Source organism: Heterodontus francisci, chromosome 12 (genome assembly GCF_036365525.1).
Source record: "Heterodontus francisci isolate sHetFra1 chromosome 12, sHetFra1.hap1, whole genome shotgun sequence".
Taxonomy (NCBI): domain Eukaryota; kingdom Metazoa; phylum Chordata; class Chondrichthyes; order Heterodontiformes; family Heterodontidae; genus Heterodontus; species Heterodontus francisci.
In genome coordinates, this window is record NC_090382.1 from 76,593,219 (window position 1) to 76,618,060 (window position 24,842).

The 24,842-nt window shown below is 42.9% G+C and overlaps 1 protein-coding gene across 7 annotated transcripts in view; it reads right to left on the reverse strand.

Moving 5' to 3' along the window:
- Positions 1-869: 869 nt before the first annotated feature.
- LOC137375936 (uncharacterized) overlaps positions 870-24,842 on the reverse strand; it is a 69,606-nt gene continuing 45,633 nt past the window's right edge. For 4 of the 7 annotated variants that reach the window (XM_068043684.1, XM_068043685.1, XM_068043683.1 and 1 more), the window contains 6 exons: positions 15,351-15,494; positions 12,254-12,280; positions 12,012-12,062; positions 5,747-5,860; positions 1,932-2,125; positions 870-944 (listed from right to left, as the gene is read on the reverse strand). In XM_068043684.1, the coding sequence (XP_067899785.1) occupies positions 2,000-2,125; positions 5,747-5,860; positions 12,012-12,062; positions 12,254-12,280; positions 15,351-15,494 (462 nt within the window). In that variant the 3' untranslated portion in view covers positions 870-944; positions 1,932-1,999. The remainder of the gene's footprint in view (positions 945-1,931; positions 2,126-5,746; positions 5,861-12,011; positions 12,063-12,253; positions 12,281-15,350; positions 15,495-24,842) is intronic. The other 3 variants (XM_068043682.1, XM_068043688.1, XM_068043686.1) reach the window with 3 other exon arrangements.

Here is a 24,842-nt window from a genome sequence, read left to right on the forward strand (position 1 = left end):
TGCCTCCCCGATTCCTCCATCTCTAAGGTGACATGCACCACACTCACCCTGTGCCACTGTCTTTATGACACGCGCAGATCCATGGAGTTCTGAGTGGCTGCGCTGGTGGAGAGTGCACTGGTAAGATGTGACAGTGCAGCTTCTCTTTGGATTCCTCAGGGACTTGTTGCCCACACAGTGACTTCTAGTCCCCTGTGTATGATCCTGTGGGAGACATAAGAGAGGATAGAGATCAGTGCACACAACAGATGTTTCTGCTGTTTAAAATGATGACATGACATCTTCTGCAAATGACATCTGATTGCACAGGGAGCATCTGCATGCATCCCCTGAACTTGGAGATGTTGAGATGTCTTCACTCTGTCTGCGGTGGACCCCGTTTCACTGCCCTTGGCATTCCTGCGGATGGACACTCTGGCCACTTGGAGCCCCTGCTCCTTGAAGGGAGTGAGGACTGCAAGCTGTTCCTGTCCTCCTTCCAGGTGTGCCCTCTCCATCTCGGCAGCATTCATCTCCCATTTTACCTGCAAGAAGAAGAGCAATGCCACTGGTGCAAGGCCTCCCTCTCCAATTGTAGCCTTTCACTCACTGACAACATTACAGACTGCACTCTAGCCTCCTGAGCAGCAGTACTTGCATTCTGACCTATGCCAGTGGGTCAGCGAGACTCCACTGCACACTCCTTAGCCATGCTGATTGGCCATCTAAGTGCCAACAGGATGCCCCTCTTCCTGGCACTTTGGTGACTGCTGACTGGGAGACACACCCTCCAGGTCATTCTCGTCACTCACCCTGCCAGACCAAATGAGGTTACTGAAGTTCTTCCGACACTGCACCGAAGTTTGCTTTGCCATTCCTCGGCTGCTGACCTCATTGGCAACCTCCATCCATGCTCTCTTAGGTCTGTTGTTGGGGCCTCCTGTGACTACCGGCAACGAACAGATCTGGGAACAAGGAAAATGGCCTGTCACCACTTCTGGCATGACCTGAAGTGACTCATCAGAAAATCGTGGATGTGCTGGCAAGGGGTCCCTCCCTGCCTCCTGCCCTCTTCTCTGCCTCAGCCTCCATGATGTTAACAAATGGCAGCTTTAGCAATGACTGCTGCTCGCCCTTTAAATTGGACCCGCTCCCGAACTGGTCCCACCTCCCTCCCATGTAAGCCGCCGCTAACTGGGCGGCGAACGCAACTCTTGTCCAATTAACAAATTTGCATCCAGAAATAGCATTGGATGCGGGTTCTCCCATTGGTGCGGGCTTGGGACCCGGAAGACTTCACAATGCTGGGGTCCCAACCTGGGAATTGAAATCCTGCCCAATGGGGCCGAGTTTTCAAATGCTGGCGGGGTCAGGACCGTGCGTGTGGTCGCGGTCCCAGAGGGCATCTCTGGATCCTGCATGTCTAGGACAGACTACAATTTTTAAAGTGAGAGTGGGAGGAAGGCAACAGGGAGCCCGCTCGCCTTGAATTAACAATGCATTAAGCTCCTAGGGGAGCTTGTTAAGCGGCTGGGGAGGTCGGGACTGGAATTTTCAAATTGGATTCTGGCAAACCCAAACAGTCTGAGCTGAATCATGTGCATTACCTTAGATTTGGAAGGGTGCCCACCATCTTCTTGTTTTATTCCGCTTTCCCTCTAAGGAACTGCCTGCTCTCTTTGTCAAGGCAGCAGCAGGCCCCATCATGGCTGCTGTCTGCCTTTGGCACTTGCACTCTGCAGGAGCAACACAGTTGAAGCTTGGGGTCAGGACCTGGAAATTATCCGGGCGTGGGGTTCCCGACCCCATTTTGAAAATCCAGCCCATAGTTTCATCTAACAGTCAGACTTTTTTTTACAAATCTAAACAAAAAAGTCCCAAAAAATCAGGAAGCTTTGATCTTTGTAAAACTAAATAAAATTTTATTGCATAGTTTAAAAGGTATAACTTACACAATGGAACAGGTAAATAGAAAGTTAAATTAATAATTATGTCTTCACGTCTGCAATAAATATTCATGTTAAATAATATTTTCTAAGTTCTTGATCTTTCCTTGTAGAAATTGCTTGAACTGTGACAGGAATTCAGGGACTTCTTGCCTTTGGTATTTGTGACAATGAGTGCAGCCTGGCATTGGAGTAGCAGGCTATGAAGTAAACAGAAAGATGTACACTTAGTCAGTTAACCATAAATAGTTTCAAATCTCCATCATGCCATGATAACCTTTGCTAGTAGAACAATTAATACACATCCAGATTTATTGTTTTCCAGTATTCCACCTTTTGCCAATAACAATCCAGTTGGCAACTAATGTTTTCTTTACTATTAATAAAGATAAATAGAAATCTTTGATAGTTAATACCTTTGTGTTAAAAGACAGTGAAGCATGCAGAATAAACTTATTTTGGTGCTTGGTCTACATTTTCTCAACAGCTCACTCCAAATGAGATTCAAGGCAACGTATTGGTACTAATTGCCCTCTGTTACCCTGCCCATGTAGCTGTTATTGACATATGAAGCTAAAAAGTGAGTACAAGCAGATTATTCAGCTGTGGGAACATGGGTAGCATTTCAATCAAGCCCAATATTGTGCTCAACTAATGACCACACAAATGCAATTGCAACAAGGATCACTAGATGGCAATTGGGAGTTAGGATACCAGTTGATTTTCCCTCCTTAAATGGGATATAGGGACCAGGAGCAAGATTAGGGGGAAAACAGAACAAATTTGCATAATATATGGTAAAATTAATTGAAAATTGGAAAAAAATGTAGCATAGATTCAACACAGATTGAACTTTAAACTAACTGTTGGATATGAAAAAAACTAGCGTTGCATGCATATAGGAAGCAGTGTGATCAGGAAAAGTTAGGTATCATAGAAAATAAATACACCTGCCCTTCTACAAACATACAAACGTCCCAAGGTTTGTCGTGCAATAAGCCTCTTGGTAACTTGGATTTTCTGGGATTGTGAATTATTAAGTTGTTCATGAAATACTATCAAATCTGTACAGTCTACATCTTGAAGCAAGTTTTCTTTATGACTGTGAGCTTAAGCAATGAATTAACTGATTCTTGAACAGCAATGTGTGAGTTTTTATTTTTTATTTTTTTATTTTATTTTATTTAGAGATACAGCACTGAAACAGGCCCTTCGGCCCACCTGTGTGCCGACCATCAACCACCCATTTATACTAATCCTACACTAATTCCATATTCCTACCACATCCCCACCTGTCCCTATATTTCCCTACCACCTACCTATACTAGGGGCAATTTATAATGGCCAATTTACCTATCAACCTGCAAGTCTTTGGCATGTGGGAGGAAACCGGAGCACCCGGAGGAAACCCACGCAGACACAGGGAGAACTTGCAAACTCCACACAGGCAGTACCCAGAATTGAACCCGGGTCACTGGAGCTGTGAGGCTGCGGTGCTAACCACTGCGCCACTGTGCCGCCCATATCCTGATGATTTAAATGTTGTGTGCCATAGATAAATTTCAATGATTTGAATTTATTAATATAAATAACATAGAAAAGTGGGAAAAAAAGTATCAGGTCATTTAAATTCATCAATTTTGAATTAAGAGTTGTTTGTACAGGTGTAGTCTCACTCCAATCTGCAGTTGATACTAATTTTTGGAGTTATAAAATCCAATTAGCAAATTTTGCATAAGAATGCTTAACATCCCCTTTCTGATTTCTATGTGCGTTATTGTACACAGGTGATAACCCATTTAAAATAAGCAGTTTAACAATGTGTAAAGGTGCATACAAGAATCTAATACGAGTAAGAACAGCACTGTTTAAAACTCTGTTTTCGTAGAGGAACCTAAGTCATTGAATTTAACCTTATTGAACTGGAGTTTTAAACAACATGGCTCCCGATGGAAAACAGGATTTTCAATACCAAATATTTACTTAAAACTAAAGGGTAAAAATTTCAGGTGGCTTGTACTATGGTCATCACTACTGCGGGAAGATTGGTGCACAGTTCTAATGACAAATGCATAATCCTTCCAAAGTCCTTTTTTTATATTATTAAAAAGCTCAAAAAATCTTTGAACATGTGTTCAGGAGAGTGCCAGGATTTAATTTACTTTTAAAGAACCAGCTAATTTTTATCACTCATTTGATGTTTAGGTCTCTCTAGCCAATTAGTACCAGGTATACTGGATGCATGGATAAAAGCATTATATGGTGTGATACTGATCATGGAGAACAGTAAGATCCCAGATTTAATCATTAGGCAATGCTGGATTACCGGATCTCTGTCCAAATGGCAATAAAGGCATCTCAGCATTTCTGAGCTATGAAAGGAGGGGAAACCATGGCTCCCACCCCTGATTGTTATGCAAAGATCCCTGCTGCAAACTGCACATATAATTTTATGAGCCTCCTAGGAATGGGAACGGAGGTAGGGGGGGGGCATTAAATTGCGTGAGAAGGCGGGGGGTGGAGGGCCCATTGTTTTCCCAATGCCTTTGAATTTAGTCTGGGGCAGAGAAGGCTGAGGAAGTCCTTCCCAGCCAGAGGCTAATTGCAGCCCTTAAGTGGCCTCATCCTGCTGCTGCTGGTATTTTACCTATGGGGCAGGATTTTTGTTTTGGGGTCGGGACCCTGACGTCAGAAACATTTCTGGGTCCTAACACTGCATCACCTCAGCGCCTGAGGCCCAATGCGATTCTTGAATGGCTGGCCAATTAGTGACTTGGGTGTGTGCTTGCTGTCCAATTAAGGATGGGGGGAGGGCCCCCAAGGTTGGAGGACCATTAGGAAGCCCTCCAGCCCTGAGAGATTGGCAGCCCCACTGTCAGAGGTGGCACCTGCCAATGTAGGTAAGAGAGAGAGGGTGCCTCAACATGGAGGCACCCTCTGAAGACTTTTTAATAAAGACTAAATTTATACTGGCCACCGCTGCCTGACCGCTATTTTGGAGGGGGAACCAAATCTCACAAACGCAGCAATGGCGATAGGGGGTGCGGCGTGTATCAAAAAAAGTTATTTGGAGTGCTGGTCTGCCCATTTGCCAGCGGGAGACCACCTCCGCACATTGGTTGGGATTCGGCTGCCAAAGGGGGCCCTGATGGCTGAATGGAAAATTCACTGGCGTCTCCCCAGTGCACTTAATAGGCCCTTTACGGGCCTTAATTGGCTACCCGCTGCTTACAGGCAGGTAGCCATCACCCCAACCCCCAACCACACACTTTTAAAGTGACCTGGAGGCAGGAACATGCAAACAAATCAGTATGCTGCTCTCCGAGGCCAATTTTCCAGCCCTCCTGCCTCTGATCCCGCCTCTGACACAAATCAAAAATTGTGCCTATGGTGTTCATAATTCAATAACTTTGCAAAGTAGCTCTGTCCAACTGAGCAGCTGAATGCAGGCAGTCAATTTACTAATGATTAAATGGGTAATTTGTTTTTATTTCAGCCGTGGCTCAGTGGGTAGCACTCATACCCACCCTAGAGACAGAAGCACAGTAATCCAGGTTGATATAAAAGATCCCTTGCCATTATTTTGAAGAAGATCAGGGGGCTCTCCCTGGTCTCCTGGCCAATATTTATCCCTTAGCCAACAAGAAAAAGTACTTTTGGCTGCAAAGTGCTTTGGGACATCCTGAGGTTGTGAAAGGTGCTGCATAAATACACATCTTTCTTTGTTTTGCTATGTAAGTGAGAGACAGTTTACCAGAATTATTTTGGTTGGTTTTTAGTACGTTTTAAGTTTCAAGCTGCCTACACATAAAGACACTTACCAGACAGGATTGACTCCAGTTTTGATAGTATAACTTTAAATTGTCAAATAGGGGCCCACGCAATTTTTTCAGCTGCTTTCCAAAACAAGCTAAAACGTCATCACTGCAGTTACCCTAGAGAATTCAAAACAAAAGATTGAGATTTTTTTTGTTTGTGTGAAATATGTGTGCTTCTGACTGAGAAACTTTCTCAGGAGGTGTTCTAATATGTTTACATTCGGCAATGATACCAATGCTACATTTATTGTACAGTAAATTTATTGTCAATGGCAGCTCCAACTTTGGCTGATGATAAATAAGACAATGCTGCTGCCTCCAAAGGCTCGAATCTCACCTGTCTAGTGAATTGTCTTGCTGGAGTTTTCTGATGCATCAGCACTTATGGCAGCAATGTAAACATTACAACGAAAGAAACGTGCAACCATCTCTACTGACTGCCAATGGGTTGAGTAGCTCAGGTTGGCCATACCAGCTATATAGCCCTATACTAGCACTGGGGTCAGAAACAAAGCTATAAAATGCAATTTTATTGAAAAGTACATGCACGTGTGTGGTTGATCTCCTATTCTCCTGACGTGAGTCTGCCGTGCAATATTAATGTTTACCAACAGGGAGATGTTGCTCAATAAAGTGCAAAAGTTCACAAGATGTTTGTAACAAACAGCACTGTCAAAAATCTGCCAAACTGACCATAAAGTAATTTAGTTGATTCCATTTGCACTGTTTGCCAGCAGAAAAATGATGCATCTGTACACAAATAAACAAATCGCCTTCTGATGTGAAACATAACAAAACTTGTAGACAATCGCTAGCTGATGTGGAACTGTTTCTCTCTAGTGATTGTAAAGATCCCACACGAATTGAGTTTGGGGCAGCTATACCTAGATACAAAGAAAATTGGTGTAGGACACAAAAAAAATCATCTGTCACAGTATGGAGAGCACTTGGGAAATTAAGTTCAAGGCACATTTTTGGGATGATGTAAAGAGATTTTAATCTCAGGACTCAATGCAGACCTGGGAGTGCCTAATGTTGGATTTGGATGGCTTAAATGAGGAAATACTTCATTCTGTAGAACGCTTTAATGAAGATCAACATTCACAAAAAATACATTAGCATGTTATGTGTGTAGTTATAATAAATATACTTTATTTTTGCAATAAAATTATAAATGTTAATGAAAATGTGAACTTTTCTGATTAACGAAATGGATGAGATACTACACATCTTCCTATTTTTAACCTGTTTCCTTCCCTACACTACACACCCCTACATCAGAGGCCAGGCAGGACGGAACAATGTTACTTAATAACCGGCCACCAGAATGTGTATGGATTTTGTTAGAACAGGATTAGTTTATAATTGGGGCCACTTAGTGACAACAAGTACTTTTCATCTTAACAATATGATTTTTAAAGAATTTTTCCCTCAAATCAGTTATCACACATCTTGTTGCAAAAATTGTGGGAGTAACAGTTTGGACTGTGGAATTTTCCAACGTCATTAAGATCAGTCCATGATCAAAAAAATTTGTGGCTTTTCACTATCCAAATGCTTCCTTTTTTTGGAGATAGAGGGTTTCAATTTTGCTTAGAACTTCATCCCTCTTAACATCAAGGCCAAAACTCTGAACTTGTTACGCCACACCAGGATTCACACAAGCAAATCTGTGTTCCACTTTTTGGTGGTATAGATTTGTTATGCTGATGTATTATAACACAGAATTACCCTCCCATACTGTTTTATTGGATCTTTGAAATATATATCTAAAATAACTTATTGTACATGTATAATCTTCTATTTCCACATATTTTCTTAAGAATTGATCAGCCGGAAAGCCACATTTAATCAACAGGAATTTTAGAATTTTTTCAGGTGCTTTAACCAGATCCATGAAGCCATGAGTTGGAGTCTCAGGGTTGTCATATTTCTTGAGTTTAATTTGTTTGTAAATTGCCTCAGTTCTTGGCCAGGCTACATTACAGCAAGGTCTATTACCTTTAGAAGAACAGGTGAATCAAAAGCCTACAGTCTGTTTTAAATCACTAAATATAGGGGAACTGGGTAGCACAGTGGGTTAGACACTGGCTTTTCACAGCTAGCTTCAGATCCAGCTCAGGGTGTTAGGATGAAAGTCTCCTTTGTCTGCTGGCTATGAGTTTTTTCAGAACGAATTTGGACACTCTCAATCCAGCACAAAACTTTACTGAATTCGGCACTAATTGGCAATCTGACTCAGACAGGCCACAGGATGGATAGTGAGAGATATAGAAAAACTGCCTTACTGGCCTCGAAGGCAATGTTCTTCTGAGCTTAGTGCTCAGGCATGCTAGGGACACATAAAAAGAGTTTACGTTGCATCTGACTGTGTGTCATATCTGACATGGGAGATCCTGAGGTATGGTACATGAAATGGGAAGAGTTCCATTCTTCAGCATGATAATCCCTCACCTTGATAAGCAAGGCATTTTGTTTAAAATTCAGAAATTGCACTGCTTGATTAATAAAGTAAGATGATTCTATCGTACAGATTTTTCTTCCCCCACTGCTGTGGGAAGCTGCAAACTAACTGATGAGGTGGGAAAAGCTCCAAAAGGATCTAGTATTTTCCTAAGCAACACATTTCAGGTAAAAAGCAAACTAAAGCTGTTCTCATAACAGCCACCTATAGTAATGTAACTGCTCTTCCCTCCTTATCTAAGGAAAGATATACTTGCCTTAGAAGGAATGCAACAAAGGTTCACTGGACTGATTCATGGGATGAAAGAATTGTCCTATGAGGATGGATTGAGTAGACTAGGGCTATATTCTTTAAAATTTCAATGATTGAGAGGTGATGTCATTGAAATATATAAAATTCTTAAAATGCTGCGAGGATGTTTCCCCTGGCTGGAGTCACAGTCTCAGAATAAGGGGACTGAGATGAAGAGAAATTTCTTCACTCAAAGGGGGTGGCCATTGCAGCTGGGAGGCCCTTCTGTGGGCCCAGAGTTCCTGAAGTGACAGGCCTCCCCCATTGAGCCCATAAGAAAGTCACCAGCATTTACCATGTGGTCTCTACACACAGTAGAGGGCCTACCTGCTGCTGGTAAAATGCCAGCAGCAGTGGGAGAGGCCTTTAATTGGCCACTTAAGTGGCCCAATTGGCCTCCGGGCAGGAGGGCCGTCCTCTACTTTCCCTGCTGCTGGTAAAGTGGCATGGCGGCGGGTAGACGATGGGCATTCCAACCCCCATCTTTCCTCACCATTTTACAGACAACGCCAGTCTCCCAGCTCGTCCTTAGAAGACTGGTAAAATCCAGCCCAATGATCCATTATAGCACTGAAGGAGGCCATTCGAGCCATGTAGATCCATGCTCCACACGCTCTTTGTCGAGCAATTAGTCAATCCCATTCCTCCACTATATCCTCGTAACCCTGCAAGTTTCTTTCTCTCAAGTGCACATCCAATTTCCTTTTGAAATAATTCATCGTCTCTGCTTCCGCCACCCTCATAGGCAGTGGGCTCCAGGTCATTACCACTCTTTTGTGTAAAAAAATTCTTCCTCAAATTCCCCCTGCATCTCTTGCTCAAAACCTTAAATATGTGTCTGCTAGTCCCTGTACCATCAGCTAATGCAAACAGCTTTTCTTTGTCTACCTTATCTAAACCTGTCATGATCTTATAGACCTCTATCAAATCTCCCCTCAATCTCCGTTGCTTCAAGGAGAACAACCCCAGCTTCTCCAACTTAACCTTGTAGCTAAAAATCCCTCATCCCTGGAACCATTCCGGTAATCTCCTCTGCACCCTCTCAAGGACCCTCACATCCTTTCGAAAGTGTGGTGACCAGAACTGGACACCATACTCCAGTTGTGGACTAATCAGAGCTTTATAACGGTTCATCATAACTTCCCTACTTTTGTACTAAATACCTCTATGTATGAAGCCCAAGATCCCATATGCTTTGTCAATTCCTCTCTCATTATGCCCTGCCACCTTCAAAGATCTAAGCACATGAACCTTCAGGTCCCTCTGTCTCTGTACACTCTTTAGAACTTTGTCATTAAGTCTATATTACCTTTCCCTATCCTTTCTGCCAAAATGCATCACCTTGAATTTCTCTGTATTAAATTCCATCTGTCACTTGTCTGCCCATCCTGCTAACCTATCTATGTCCTGTTGCAGTTGATTGGTATCATCCACACTGTTTGCCACACCTCCAAGTTTAGTATCCTCAGCAAATTTTGAAATTTTACTCTTTATTTCAATTTCCATTGTATATGTCAAAAAAGCAGTGGTCCTAGAACTGACCCTTGGGGAGCACCACTGTCTACCATCCGCCTGTCTAAAAAAAAAGTTTACTGCGGCTCGCTGTTTTCTATTCTTAAGCCAATTTTTTTTATGCAAGCTGACACTGATCCTCCTATTCCATGAGCCTCAATTTTGTTAACCAGCATTTTGATTTATTTGATTTAGAGATACAGCACTGAAACAGGCCCTTCGGCCCACCGAGTCTGTGCCGACCATTAAGCACCCATTTATACTAATCCTACACTAATCCCATATTCCTACCGCATCCTCACCTGTCCCTATATTCCCCTACCACCTACCTATACTAGGGGCAATTTATAATGGCCAATTTACCTATCAACCTGCAAGTCTTTTGGCTGTGGGAGGAAACCGGAGCACCCGGAGGAAACCCACGCAGACACAGGGAGAACTTGCAAACTTCACACAGGCAGTACCCAGAATTGAACCCGGGTCGCTGGAGCTGTGAGGCTGCAGAGATAACCACTGCGCCACTGTGCCACCCTTTGTCAAACATTTACTTAAAATCCATATGGATTTTCTGTTACTTCTCTGTTACTTCATCAAAAAATTCAATTAGATTAGTCAAACAAATCCGTGCTGGCTCTTCTTAATGAACTCAAACCTCTCCAAGTGTTTTGATTTTTATCCCCCTTATTATTGTTTCTAAAACCTTACTGATCACTGACGTTAAACTGTCCGGCCTATAATTACTAGGAATGTCATTACACCCTTTCTTGAACAAGGGGGCCATATTTGCTACTCTCCAATTCTCCAGCAGGGAAGATTGGAAGATTATGGCAAGCCACTTTCTACCTCCACCCCCACTTCCTTTAGTAACCTGGGTCACAAGCCATCCAGATCAAGCAACTTATTCACTATAAGGATAGCCAGCCTTTCCAGAACATCTTGTCTATCAATTTTCACCCCAAAGCTCGACCATCTCTGCTTCTACTGATATTTTATCAGCATCCTCGTCCTTAGTAAACACCGATACAAAACAATCATTAAGTATTCTAGCCTTGCCCTGTGCCTCTAAGAATAATCACCCTCTTTGTCCCAAACAGGTCCCACCCCACCTCTTAATAGCCGCTTATTATTTACATGCCGGTAGAAGATTTTTGGGTTCCCTTTTATGTTAACTCCATTCTATTCTCATATTCTCTCTTTGCCAGTCTTATTTTCCTCTTCGTTTCTCCTCTCAACTTATTGTATTTGGTTTAGATCTTACTTGAAGAATTCATCTGACATGCATCATACACCCTCTTTTTTTTGTTTCGCCATATTCTCTATCTCCATTGTCATCCAAGGAGCCATGGCTTTGGTTCCATTACCTTTACTTCTTGTTGGGATGTACCCAGCCTGAATCTGAAACATCTCCTCCTTAAAGATTACCTATTGTTACATCACAGTTTTTCCTGTCAGTCTTTGGTTGCATTTTAACCTGTTTAAATCCCCATCTCATTCTCCAGCACCAGATCCAGCAATGCTTCCTTTCTCTTTGGACTGAGAACATACTGGTCAAGGAGATTCTCCTGAACATATTTTAGAAATTCCTCCCCCTCCTACCCTTTACACTAAAACTATCCCAATCAATATTTGGGTCATTAAAGTACCCCAGTATCACGACTCTATAGCTCTTGCCATTTGTGATCGTTGCCATTTATGATTATGTTAAGCATATGCAAATTAACTCCATTGTGATCTCTCACGTTGTGTGCATGAATTGATCAGACAGATTCAGAACTTGTCTTATAGGGATATACAATATAGTTGAAGCAATAAGTTGGGCTTATATGTCAGCACATAGACAATGTTCTCGACTGTTAATAATGCACAGCTCATCACAATGCTATGCTAATGTTAACAATAATCACCTGAAGTAGCTGCATTATTTTGACATTTAATTTCTTTCTTAGTTTAGCAACAAAAAATTTGTAAATTTTAAGAAAGTTTCAAAATAAAGTCACTAACGTTTCTCACCAGATCGATGACAGGGCTTCGAAGCTTCCTCACCCTTAGTGCCTGAATGAAGAGAAAGAAAAAATTGTTAAATCTCACCTCGCAATCTATCTTAAGCAATCACAATTTGCATTATATCAGTTCAAAAATTAATTCTTTATTGATCCACATCATAAGCAGCACAGAAGTTTGTAACTTTTTACATTATATTTTCAATAATGAAATTAACTATTTTTGAATTAAATATTGTTTACCTGTATTTGCTCTCGATTCATTTCAGGCTGTTGCAGAAAGAAAGAAAAACAATGAGTTCCTGATAGTTTGCACTTTAGAACAAAATGAAATATATTGAGAATAATATTGCTGATCATTGTTAGAATACCCGATTGACGGATGTGTTTGCAGTGTCCACAAGCTGCAGCATTTCACTCATTGCCAAATTGCAATCACCCATTGCTTCACACAATACACAGAGAATCAGGCTAAAGCCAAATGCTGTGTACTTCATTTTACTGTTTGAACAAATGCACCTCAGTGTGTTACTCAGAGTAGAGAACACCTCTGTGCCAAAAAAATATTGATTTGAGGCCATGCAGCCATGCACTTAAATCAGATCTTGTTCAAAAATTCCCTGACTAAGGGGAGGTCCCTTGCAGAGATAAGTGAATGGCCGGTATTACATTTCCCATTGTACAATAAGAAAATTTCAAAAAGTTTTTTGACTCACATTATCTAGTCTTATCAGTTTCACAATGGGAAAATTAAGTAGGACTGCAAAACGATTGTCATTCAGTCATAAAAAGGTTATTTTTGAACCTCAAGGAAGATTTGATATGTGATAAATTTTGCTTTTAATACCATCTATATCAGCAACTGTGGCATTCGTATCATTTTTACTCCTTGATTTGAACCATTTAATTTTCATGATGCATGCAAAATGTTGTGCACGTGTGTTCAAAGGAGAATTCAACATATATTCATAAAGCTTCCCTGTAAGCTTATCATGTGTACCCACAGCAATGATATTCTTTTTTGTAAATTCAGTGCATCAAACCACTTCCTGCTCACTTTAGTTGGTTGAATTTTGAATCCAAGCATCAAGTTTGAGTGTAGGAGCAATGAGTGATTAAATGAACAGATCAAACACATTGGGCTGAATTTTCGGGCTCCCCCAAAGATGGGAATGGAGATGGGGGTGGGGTTCGTGCCAGAAATACCAGCAGCGGGTGGCATTTTGATTTCAAGGCGTCAGCAAAAATGAGCAGCACGGCAGGGTTGGGGTGGGTGGGACAGGAATCCCACTCACTCCAATTGAGGCCAATTAACACAGTTTATAAGCACATTAAGAGCTTGTCAGAGGCTAACATTTTAATTTTTAAGTGGGTAGACGGTTTACCCATGCTTTCAGAAACTGACCAACTAAAGGCAGAATGGAGAGCCAGTCAAGGCATCACCTCAAGCTCCATAAGAGGGTCAGCAGGGCAAAGGGGGTCTGGGCATTTGGGAAGGCAGTGCCCTTGGTGCTGCACATGGGAAGGGAGAGTGGGCACCCAGCGCTTGGGCTTTAAATGCTGTCGCCATCCTCCTCACATCACGGGGACAGACGAGCAGGGGCAAGGCTGCCAAGAACAGTTAGGCTGTCCCTGCCCAGAAGGGAGCTCCAGCTGGCAATGGGGGAATGAAAGTCAAATTTTGGGCACAGTGGCGATGAGCGGCAACACCACAGGAAGGGCAGAGCACCAGGCATCAGGAGGAAGTGGGAGAGGAAAGAAGGGCTGGAAGGCAACAGAGGCCAAACCCTCAACACAGGATTGACCGCCAAAGCCGGAGCTACCTGAAAATGCCTGAGAACCAGTGCCGCAGGAGACCACTCCTCTCCAAGCAGATGGTCACAAAAATCTGTGCCCATGTCGCCGAAGACATCACACCTCACAACACTGATCGCCATGTCCTGCCAGTGGCCGTCAAAGTCACTGTCGCCTTGAACTTCCTCGCTTCTGGCTCATTATAAGAATCAGCTGCGGACCTTAGTGGCATCCCAAAAACATCTGCACACCACTGCATCTCACTAGTCACTGATGACCTCTTTGAACAGCACATTTATTTAATGACAGACATCGCCTGGCAGGAACAGAGGGCACTGGGTTTCATCTCCATTGCTGGATTCCCCCAGGAGCAGGGCATCATCGATTGCACGCTTGTGGCCATCAAGACACCCAGTGACTGGCCAGTGTAATCCATCAACAGGAAGGGCTTCCACTCCCTCAACGTCCAACTAGTCTGCGATCACAACAAGAGCTTACTCCATGTATGCGCTCATTTTCCTGGCAGCTGCCATGACTCCTTCATCCTCCACCAGTCCAGGCTGCCTCAGATCATTACTCCAATCCTGAAAGTGTGTGGATGGATCCTAGGGGACAAGGGAAATCCCTTGACGAGATGGCTACTGACCCCTCTACGAGAGCCCCAGACAGAGATACAGAGGCAATACAACCAATGCGACCCACTCAGCAGGACAACCATTGAGCAGGCAATTGGGCTTCTGAAGATGCTATTGAGGTGCCTGAACTGGTAGAGCGGTGCCATCTAATCCCTCCTGCAAGGGGGTCTCAGTCATTATGGTGATCTCCTCTGCTCTCCATAGCATAGCCCTCCATAGAGGTGTGGAGTTTGAGGTTGATGAGGCCCTAGTATGAAATAGCTCATCAGAGGAGGGGCAGAAACAGCAGATAAGAGAGGAGGAAGAATTGGAGGTGGAGTATGTTGACGCTGAACAGAGAGGTGCCCCTGCTATATAACAAGGTAGCCTCTACCTGCCAGCCTTCGGGAAGAGGACCTTCCTTCTCTCTCTCTCGGCTGCCAGAATTAGATCCAGGTTGGCATCAATGAAGCGAGGGTCTTCCCTGACAAGGGTGTCAGGCCTCTGGCTCCCCTTTGTCATCTTGTTTCCCTCTGGCGCAGGGGAAGGAGTTGGCACAAACCGCACATCTCTCCCTCAGGACAACAAACAGCCTCAGTGATGGTTGCTGTGGGATTCTAAATGAGTCATATGCTTCATCTGACCCGCCTCCATTTCTGTCCCTACAGGCTCTAAATGGACAGGAAACCTGTCTCCATATCGACTAAGGGCTCACCCCTGTGAAAATCTCAACTTTAATCAGTTTTCCACCGGAGCCTGGTTTATGACCCAAAAACAGACCCGGCTCATGTTTCCTGCCTCCAGGGTGAAAATTCAGCCCATTCTATCAAACATTACTTCACAATGGCCAAGGCATCACTAAATTGCCATGAGCAGCAGGACCTTGGCTAATTATTTTTCATCTCCAAAGGCATTGAAGCAAATTGTAACACCTCCTCTTGACACAAAGCCGGGATTAAACCGGGGCTCTCCTGTTTTGTATCATTCAGTACTACAGTTTGTGGTGGAACATCCCATTTCATCATCTGAGGACCCATAAGCACTTCAAGTAAATCTTGATTGAATATGATCCGAATCTAGTATAAAATAAGATATTCATTTATCAACCTTTATCTCCTTTGTTAATGTGATATTTGTTAGGCAAAGTTTTAACTTTAACTAGAATTCCCAATGCAAACTGATTTATTATTTTCAAAGTTAAATGAAAACTTTACCAAGCTGAAGTCTAAAGGATCACATATGATCTCACTCTGCTTTCCCAAAATATTATTAATTCGCTTCATATAGGGAGACTAGATGTCATATCTAAAGGAATGCATAGATGAGGCAAATCTTAATAAAGCAGCAGGAAGTTTGGCAAAGAGCTGACAGATTGCCAGATCATCACAAGCATACCTTGCACTCGTCTACAAGTTTATTGGGCTTATGTCCACTGTTGGGCAGCAAGGGACTGGATGCATAATCATTGTCAGACCTATGACAAATAGGGCAAGTCAACACAATAAATGAAGCATCTCACCATCTCTACAAGTTCCAACAAACTCAAGAACACATTGTGCCTGCACAGGGAGTTGCAAATTTCAACTGCACCTTCATTATTGTAAAGAAAATAACTTCATCCAATCTGAACAATCTGATCTAGTTGCTTAGAGCTTTAAAGATGCAATTTTTTGGTTATCTCACTATAACACAAGACCAGTAAGTATGTGTTCTGAGGAAACTCAAAGAATTGAATGTCTCAAAGGTACATGTGCCAAATAACATGCACTTTAAAATTTCTCAAGGAGATAAAGGAAGATATTGGTGAAGCTCCAGTAAATATTGTTTGGAATTTTATTTGGACCACATCTACTCCTGAGGACTGGAAGATAACAAATGCTATCCAAACATTCAAAGAAAAGTAGCAGGGCAAGTGCATGGAAATTATAGTTTGCCTAACATCTACAGTGGCATTAAAAACTTGAAATCGTTAAAATGGTAATGATGCTCATACAAAGAGCACAACTGCTTGAAGAAACACTTAGCATGGACGTGGAAACCATAGCTCAGACCTCACTAATCTGTTGGAATTCTTTGAAGCTATAACTAAACTAGTGTATGGGATATCCAGTAGATATAATTAATGTATTTTCATTAATTTTAATTTAATTTAAAATGAAGGCTCATGAAAATTTGCTAGTTGACTTAAAAACTGGATTAGAAACAGCAAGTAGCAGCCAAGAAAAAAGGGAAAATCTCTGTTTGAAAGGCAATGACCTGTGGAAGTTTGCTGAGAAGCGGGGCTGAATTTTCGGGGCCACCCGAAGGTGCGCATGGAGGCAGGTGCCTTGTCAATTTCAAGGCACCAGCAAAAATCATCAGTGTGTGTGGAGGGTAGGGGAGGAATCCTGAGCTCCCTTCAACTGAGGCCAAGTAAGACAGTTTAAAAGCTCATTTAGAACTTGTAAGGGTTTGAACTTCAGATTTTGAAAGTGCCATACAGGTTATCATTATGTTCTGAAACTGATTAGCTGAAGGCAGGTGGGGACACAATGGGAAGTCAGCCATGGGTGCCTCAAGACATCATCCCGGCCCCATAAAAGGGTCAGCAGGGCAAAGGGGGACAGGGCACTTGGTAAGGTGGTGCCCTTGGCAGGCAGAGTGGACACTCAGCACCTGGGTTTTGAATGGGACTGGAACCCATTCCCCCCACCCCACATGTGGGAGCAGAAGAGCAGGGGGCAAGGCTGCCAAGGACAAGTGGGTAGCCACCTGTCAGAAGGATGGACTCCAGCTGGCAATTTGCTGCTTGACTGTCAGATTTTGGGTCCAGTGGCGATGAAGGGCAACACTCTTCATGGGAAGGCAGAACCCTGGGCATCAGGAGGGCGTGAAAGGAGAGAAGGGCAGGAAGGCAACGGAGGCCAAACCCTCAATATAGTATCGACCACCAAAGATGGAGCTACCTGAAGATGACCGAGAACCAGTGCCACAAGAAACTGCAAATCACAAAATGTTAGTATGCAGGTTTAGCAAGTGATTAGTAACGCAAATGATCTCACTCTGCTTTCCCAAAATAATATTCATTTGCTTCATATAGGGAGACTAGATGTCATATCTAAAGGAATGCATAGATGAGGCAAATCTTAATAAAGCAGCAGGAAATTTGGCAAAGAGCTGACAGATTGCCAAATCTGGAATATTAACGTTTATTGCAAGGGGAATTGAATATAAATGTAGGAAAGTTTTACTGCAGCTGTAGAGGACTGAGTGAGACCACAGCTGGAGTACTGTGTACAGTTTTGGTCTCCTAATTTGAAAAAGGAAACAATTGGTTGGAAACAGTTCAGAGAAGGTTCACTCGACTAATTCTGGGGGTGAAGGGCTTATCTTATGAAGAAAGGTTGAACAGGTTGGGCCTATACCCAATGGAGTTTAGAAGAATGATAGGTAATCTTATTGAAACATATAAGATCCTGAGGGGGCTTGACAGAGTAGATGCAGAGAGGATGTTTCCTCTTGTAGGGAAGACTTGAATTAGGGGACACAGTTTAAGAATAAGAGGTCTCCCTTTTAAGACAGAGATAAGGAGAGTTTCTTTTTTCTCAAAGGGTCATTAGTCTGTGGAATTCTCTTCCCCAGAGAGCAATGGAGGCTGAGTCATTGAATTTATTCAAGGCTGAGTTAGATAGATTTTTGATAGACAAGGGAATCGAGAGTTATGGGGGACAGATAGGAAAGTGGAGTTAAGACCACAACCAGATCAACCCTTATCTTATTGAATGGCGAATGGAGAAAGTTTAGTGAAAAAAGAACATTAAAATTCCAAGACCAAGGTTCTAACCAGGGAACAGAGATATATATAATTCCAAGTCAGGATGGTGCGTGACTTGAATGGCACTTGGAGCTGCTGACTCAAGGAAGACAATATAGATGAGCTCAATCTGGCTTTTCTGGCCTTCTAGCTCAAAAGAGGACAGCTAGAAATAAACTGAAGCCTCAGGCCCTAATAACAGCAAGTCATCAGCTCCAATCTGTGTATGTTCAATCAGATCACATTTACTAACCAGAAACATTAGATAAACATATTTAAGATAATGAATAACATAACTGTTTCCCAGGATGTCCATTAACACTCACTCCTCCTCACTCTAGAATGCCTCAATCATGCAAAATTCAGCTTTACAACTTAGAGAACCTGCCCCATCTATCATCAGACTACATACTGCTCCAAAAGGACTGAAACTTGCAAGCAATTATGCTAGAAATGAAACAGTCATCTTTAAATTCCTTACAAATGTCAAGGATAAATATGCGAATCAACCAGACAGGCTAATGCCAAGATGTCATAGCAATTCCCAACATTCCATTTAAAAGTGGACTCTTATGTATTATGAGATTGATTCTACTTTTGTCTTATAAATGCCATATCATATTGGCACTTTTCTGCTGTTTGCTGGATCAGCTAAAATTGATGATTATGTTGTACTGTTTATTATACTGTACTTATACTGTGATGAATAATAATATCCTGAAATGTTCAGCAATTACAGCAATGCAAAATGTACAGAATAGTGTTCCCACATTTGCCAAAACTGAATCAAATAAATAACACATACATCAGAAATTAAATACAATAACAATTATATTTTTTCACAGTTGAAAATAACTTAGTTATAGAGTAATTACAGCACAGAAGGAGGCCATTCAGCCCATTGAGTCCATGCTGGTTCTCTGTAGAGCAGTCTAGTCAGTTCCATTCCTCCACTCTATCCCTGTATCCCTGCAAGTTTATCTCCTTCAAATGTCCATCCAATTTCCTTTTGAAATTATTGATTGTCTCTGCCTCACAAGCAGCGAGATCCTGGTCATTACCATTCGCTGCGTAAAAAAATGTTTCCTCACATCCCCCCTGTATCTTTTATCCAAACTTTAAAACCGTGTCCCTAGGCCTTGTACCATTAGCTAATGGGAACAGCTTTTCTTTGTCTACTTTATCCAAACCTGTCATAATCTTGTACATCTCTATCAAATCTCCCCTCAATCTCCGTTGGTCCAAGGAGAACATCCCCAGCTTCTCCAACCTAACCTTGTAGCTAAAATGTCCTCAATCCTGGAACCATTCTGTTAAATCTCCTCTGCATACTCTCAAGGAACTTTAGGTCCTTCCTAAAGTGTGGTGACCAGAACTAGACACAATACTCCAGTTGTGGCCTAACCAGAGCTTATTAAAGGTTCATCATAACTTCCCTACTTTTGTACTCAATATCTCTATTTATGAAGCCCAAGATCCCATACGTTTTGCAAACCACTCTCTCAATATGTCTTGCCACCTTCAAAGACATATGTACATGAATCCCTCCCAGGGCCCTCTGTCCCTGTACACTCTTTAGAACTGTGCCATTAAGTCTATATTTCATCTCCCTATCCCTTTTGCCAAAATGCATCACCTCACACTTCTTGGTATTAAATTCCATGAGCCACTTGTCTGCCCATTCTGCTAGCCGATCTATGTCCTGTTATATTGAATTGGTTAAATCCTCACTGTTTGCTACATCTCCACATTTGGCAGCATGGACAAATTTTGAAATTTTACTCTGTATTCCAATATATTCATATATATTAAGAAAAGCAATAGTCCTAGCACTGACCTTTGGAAAACACCACTGTATACCATCCTTCAGCCTGAAAAACAACCATTTTTACCACGACTTGCTGTTTTCTGTCCTTAAGCCAACTTTTTATCCAAGTTGACACTGACTCTCCTATTCTATGAGCCTCAAATTTGTTAACCAGCCTTTTATGTGGTACTTTGTCAAACCCTTTCTTAAAATCCATATAGACAACATCCACTGCATTCTCTTCATTAACTTTCTCTGTAACTTTATCCAAAAAGTCAATTAGATTAGTCAAACACGATGTACCTTTTACAAATCTGTGCTGGCTCTCCTTAATTAACTCAAACCTCTCCAAGAGCTTGTTAATTTTTTTCCCCCTGATTATTGTTTCTAAAACCTTCCCCACCATTGGTGTTAATCTGACTGGCCTGTTTTTATTAGGAATGTCCTTCCACCCCTTCTTGAATAAGAGTGTCACATTTGCCACTTTCCAATTCTGTGTCAGCTTTCCTGTATCTAGGGAAGTTTGGAAGATTATGACAAGCCCTTCTGCTATTTCCACACCCACTTCCCTTAGCAATCTGGGATGAAAGCCATTCAGACCAGGTGGCTTTTCCACTCTAAGCATAGTCAGCCTTTCCAGTGCATCCTGGATATCAATTGTTTTAAAAGTATATCCAATTTCTTAAATCTTAAACAGCCAGGAAATATGGCTGCCCACGGAGATGCGGTTAGTGTGAAATTGTTTCTCATGCTTTAGTGGAGATGATGACAATGATGAAATGTCAGAGATTCTTAATGATTGAATAGATAAGAACCGGAAACTTATTCAGATGAGAATGATGTTTTATGGACTATTTGATGATCTGTGATGGAAAAGAATTATATAAAGGTAGGTAAAATGGATTAAGGAAAAAATTAGTCCAGGGCTACAATATGGCCCAGTGATTCAAGAAGACAAGTTCACACCATAGTCTTCTTGACTCTCCTAACTCAAGTAAGATAGCTAGGAACAAAACATGCTAGACTGATAAATAATAACTAATAAACTGGTATGACTCCAGCCAGTGGAGAGTTTGCCCCTCCTCTGCCAATTCCCATTGACTTCAAATCTTTCCAGGGTTCCTTGATGCCATGTGTGATTAAATGCTGCCTTGGTGCCAAGGGCAATCAATCATCTCTGATCTGGAAATCAGCTCTTTTGTCTATGTTTGGACCAAGGTTGTTTTTTTTTAATTCATTCATGGGATGTAGGCGTCACTGGCCAGGCCAACATTTATTGCCCATCCCTAATTTCCCTTGAGAAGGTGTTGGTGAGCTGCCTTCTTGAACCACTGCAGTCCATGTGGGGTAGGTACACCCACAGTGCTGTTAGGAAGGGAGTTCCAGGATTTTGACCCAGCGACAGTGAAGGAACGGCGATATAGTTCCAAGCCAGGATGGTGTGTGACTTGGAGGGGCACTTGCAGGTGGTGGTGTTCCCATCTATTTGCTGCCCTGTCCTTCTAGTTGGTAGAGGTTGCAGGTTTGGAAGGTGCTGTCTAAGGAGCTTTGGTGCATTGCTGCAGTGCATCTTGTAGATGGTACACACTGCTGCCACTGTGCGTGGTGGTGGAGGGAGTGAATGCTTGTGGATGGGGTGCCAACCAAGCGGGCTGCTTTGGCCTGGATGGTGTCGAGCTGGTGTACTGAGGTCTGGAGCCAAATAGTCCTGGTGGAACCCAAACTGAGTGATGGTGAGCAACTTATTGGTGAATAAATGTCACTTGATGATACCTTCCATCTGTCGTTTGACAGTAGACTGATGGAACAGTAACTGACCAAATGTGATTTGTCCTGCTTTTTGTTGACAGGACATACCATGGCAATTTTCCACTTTGTCGGGTAGATGCCAGTGTAGCAGCAGTACTGGGGTCCAGAATTAATGTTGAGAACTCCCAGGGCCAGTGGCTCCCAACTGTTCACCACTGTGACCGGTGGCACAGGCTATACCCAGTGATGCTGATGGACGAATCTCGGACATTGGTTGAAAGATATAATGCAGTATGACTGTGTCAGGCTGTCTCTTGAATAGTCTGTGGGACAGTACTCCTAATTTTGGCACAAGCCCCCGGATGTTAGTGAGGGTGTGCCTTTGTCATATCCAGTGCCTGGGTCAATGCCAGGTGGTCCATCTGGTTTTATTCTCTTAGACCTTTTCCATAGCATTTGATACAACTGAGTGCCTTACTAGACCAATTCAGCAGACGGTTAAGATTCAAGTACATTGCTGTGGCCTGGAGTCACATATAGGCCAGACCGATTAAGGGCGGCAGATTTCATTCCCTTAAAGACATCATTAAACCAATGAGTTTATATGACAATTTGGTAGTTTCATGGTCACCATTACTGATGTTAGCTTTTTATTCCAGGAGAAAGTAGTCTTGCTGCAACTGTATAGAGCCATGGTGAGACCACACCTGGACTACTTATCTAAGGAAGGATATACTTGTTATAGAGGGAGTGCAATGGAGGTTCACCAGACTAATCCCTGAGATAGTGGCATTGTCTTATGAGGAGAGATTGAGGAAACTGCCTGTAGTCTCTAGAGTTTTGAAGAATGAGAACTGATCTCATTGGAACTTTCAAAATTCTTACAGGGCGTAACAAGGTGGATGTAGATAGGATGTTTCCCCTGGTTGATGAGTCTAGAACCAGTGGACATAGTCTCAGAGCAAGGGGTAGGCCATTTAAGACTGAAATGAGGAGGAATTTCAGAGGATGGTGAATCTTCGAAATTCTCTACCCCAGAGGGCTGTGCAAGCTCAATGATTGAGCATGTTCAAAACAGAAATTGATAGATATCTGGACACTAATAACATCAAGGGATATGGTGATAGTGTGGAAAAGTGGCATTGCAGTAGATGATCAGCCACGATCTAATTGAATGATGCAGCAGGCTCGACGGGCTGAATGGCCTACTCCTGCTCCTATTTTCCTATGTTTATTTATTTATTTAAATTAGTGTCCCTTAAGATTTCTCTATGAAACTTGACAGTGCAAGTGCAACTGACAAAACGCACTGTGTCATCTAGTCACTCTCTCTGGTCTGTTATTTAATATATTGTACCAGTTTCTGTTTACCAATATACTGAATGCATTCAGGACTCAAAGGCTGCAAACTTCAGTTGGGAAGCACCCATATTTTCAGTGCTACGGGTGCCCTTTTGGGTCTCTTGGCACAGGTAGCAGTGGATGCCATTTTGGGTAGGTCATTAGCGTGGGTGCTTGGCGTCACTCTAAGTTGACTCTAGCGGTGCCATTTTCAATCTCAACACTCCAGCTAATGCCCTCTCTTAACCTCGCACAGCCAAACATGCCTTCAGTAGCAGGAAGGACCCAACACCAGTGTTGTTTAAAGGGTTCATCAACAACGTACTCTCTAATTGTTTTTTTGTAATGTGTGGCCGATTCATTTGCATGGCCATGCATGTGCAGTGCTTTAAAGGGGCCAACTCATGCATGGTTTGCATGAGAAGTTTCAGGTTGCTGCATAGCCGCGTGGCTGCACACTTTAGAGGGAACATTAGTCATCAACCACTTCAGGTTAGTTGCTGCTGATCTCTACTGGCTATTGCTGAGTTAGTAGAAGTGCTTGGTAGTTTGTACTGTTATTAAATTTGGTGAAGTCTACAGGGAGTGGTGTGGCACATGGTGAAGGTCTTGGTTCTTACTACAAAAGTTCTGCTCACAACATTTGCTCCCAGTCATGGGTGCTGTAGTTTATATCCCCCTTGGTCTGCAGTATGTCAGGGAGAATGAGCAGCGGCAACACAAATGAGGACAAGCTGCTGGAAGAGGGAGTAGGCAGTGGGGGGAGAAGGGCTGTCAGCAGGAGGGCATCTCCACCCAGGGGCTTCAGGCAGCAATTCTCCAACCTCAACCTAAGTCAGTGTGCAGGACATTTCTGTTTCACGAATGAGTTTCTCATTGAAATCTGCCACCTGTTGTAGGCAGACTTGCAGCATCAGAGGAGGATAAGAGCGAATTGCCAGTTGCTGTGAAGGTGACCGTACCTATGAACTTCTTCGCGTCAGAGCTCCTTCCAGGATGGAGCAGGTAACAGGTCAGAGGCTAGGAATCTCGTGGCGAGTAACTCACCTCCTGACTCCCCAAGACCTGTCCACCATCTACAAGGCACAAGTCAGGAGTGTGATGGAATACTCTCCACTTGCCTGGATGGGTGCAGCGCCAGCAACATTCAAGAAGCTCGACACCATCCAGGATAAAGCATTCTGCTTGATTGGCAGCTCATCCACAAACATTCACTCCCAACACCACCGATGAACAATGGCAGCAGTGTGTAACATCGACAAGATGCACTGCAGCAACTCACCAAGGCTCCTTTAACAGCACCTTCCAAGCTCATGACCTCTACCACCTAGAAGGACAAGGGCAGCAGTTGCATGGGAACACCACCATCTGCAAGTTCCCCTCCAAGCCACACACTATCCTGACTTGGAACTATATTGCTATTCATTCTCTGTCGCTGGGTCAAAATCCTGGAACTCCCTCCCTGACAGCACTGTGGGTGTGCCTACACTACAAGAACTGCAGTGGTGCAAGAAGGCGGCTCACCATCACCTTCTCGAGGGCAATTAGGTATGGGCAACAAATGCTGGCCTGGCCAGTGACACTCACATCCCAAGAACAATAAAAAAAAAGAAAACCAGGGCTATTGTGATCTGGACTAATTTTGTTCACCTAAGCAAGTCAGAGCAGAGTTTTTCAGGTTCTTTTCTAAATGACCTGGATTTTTATCAGTTTTATCACCTCTCCCAAGAGATT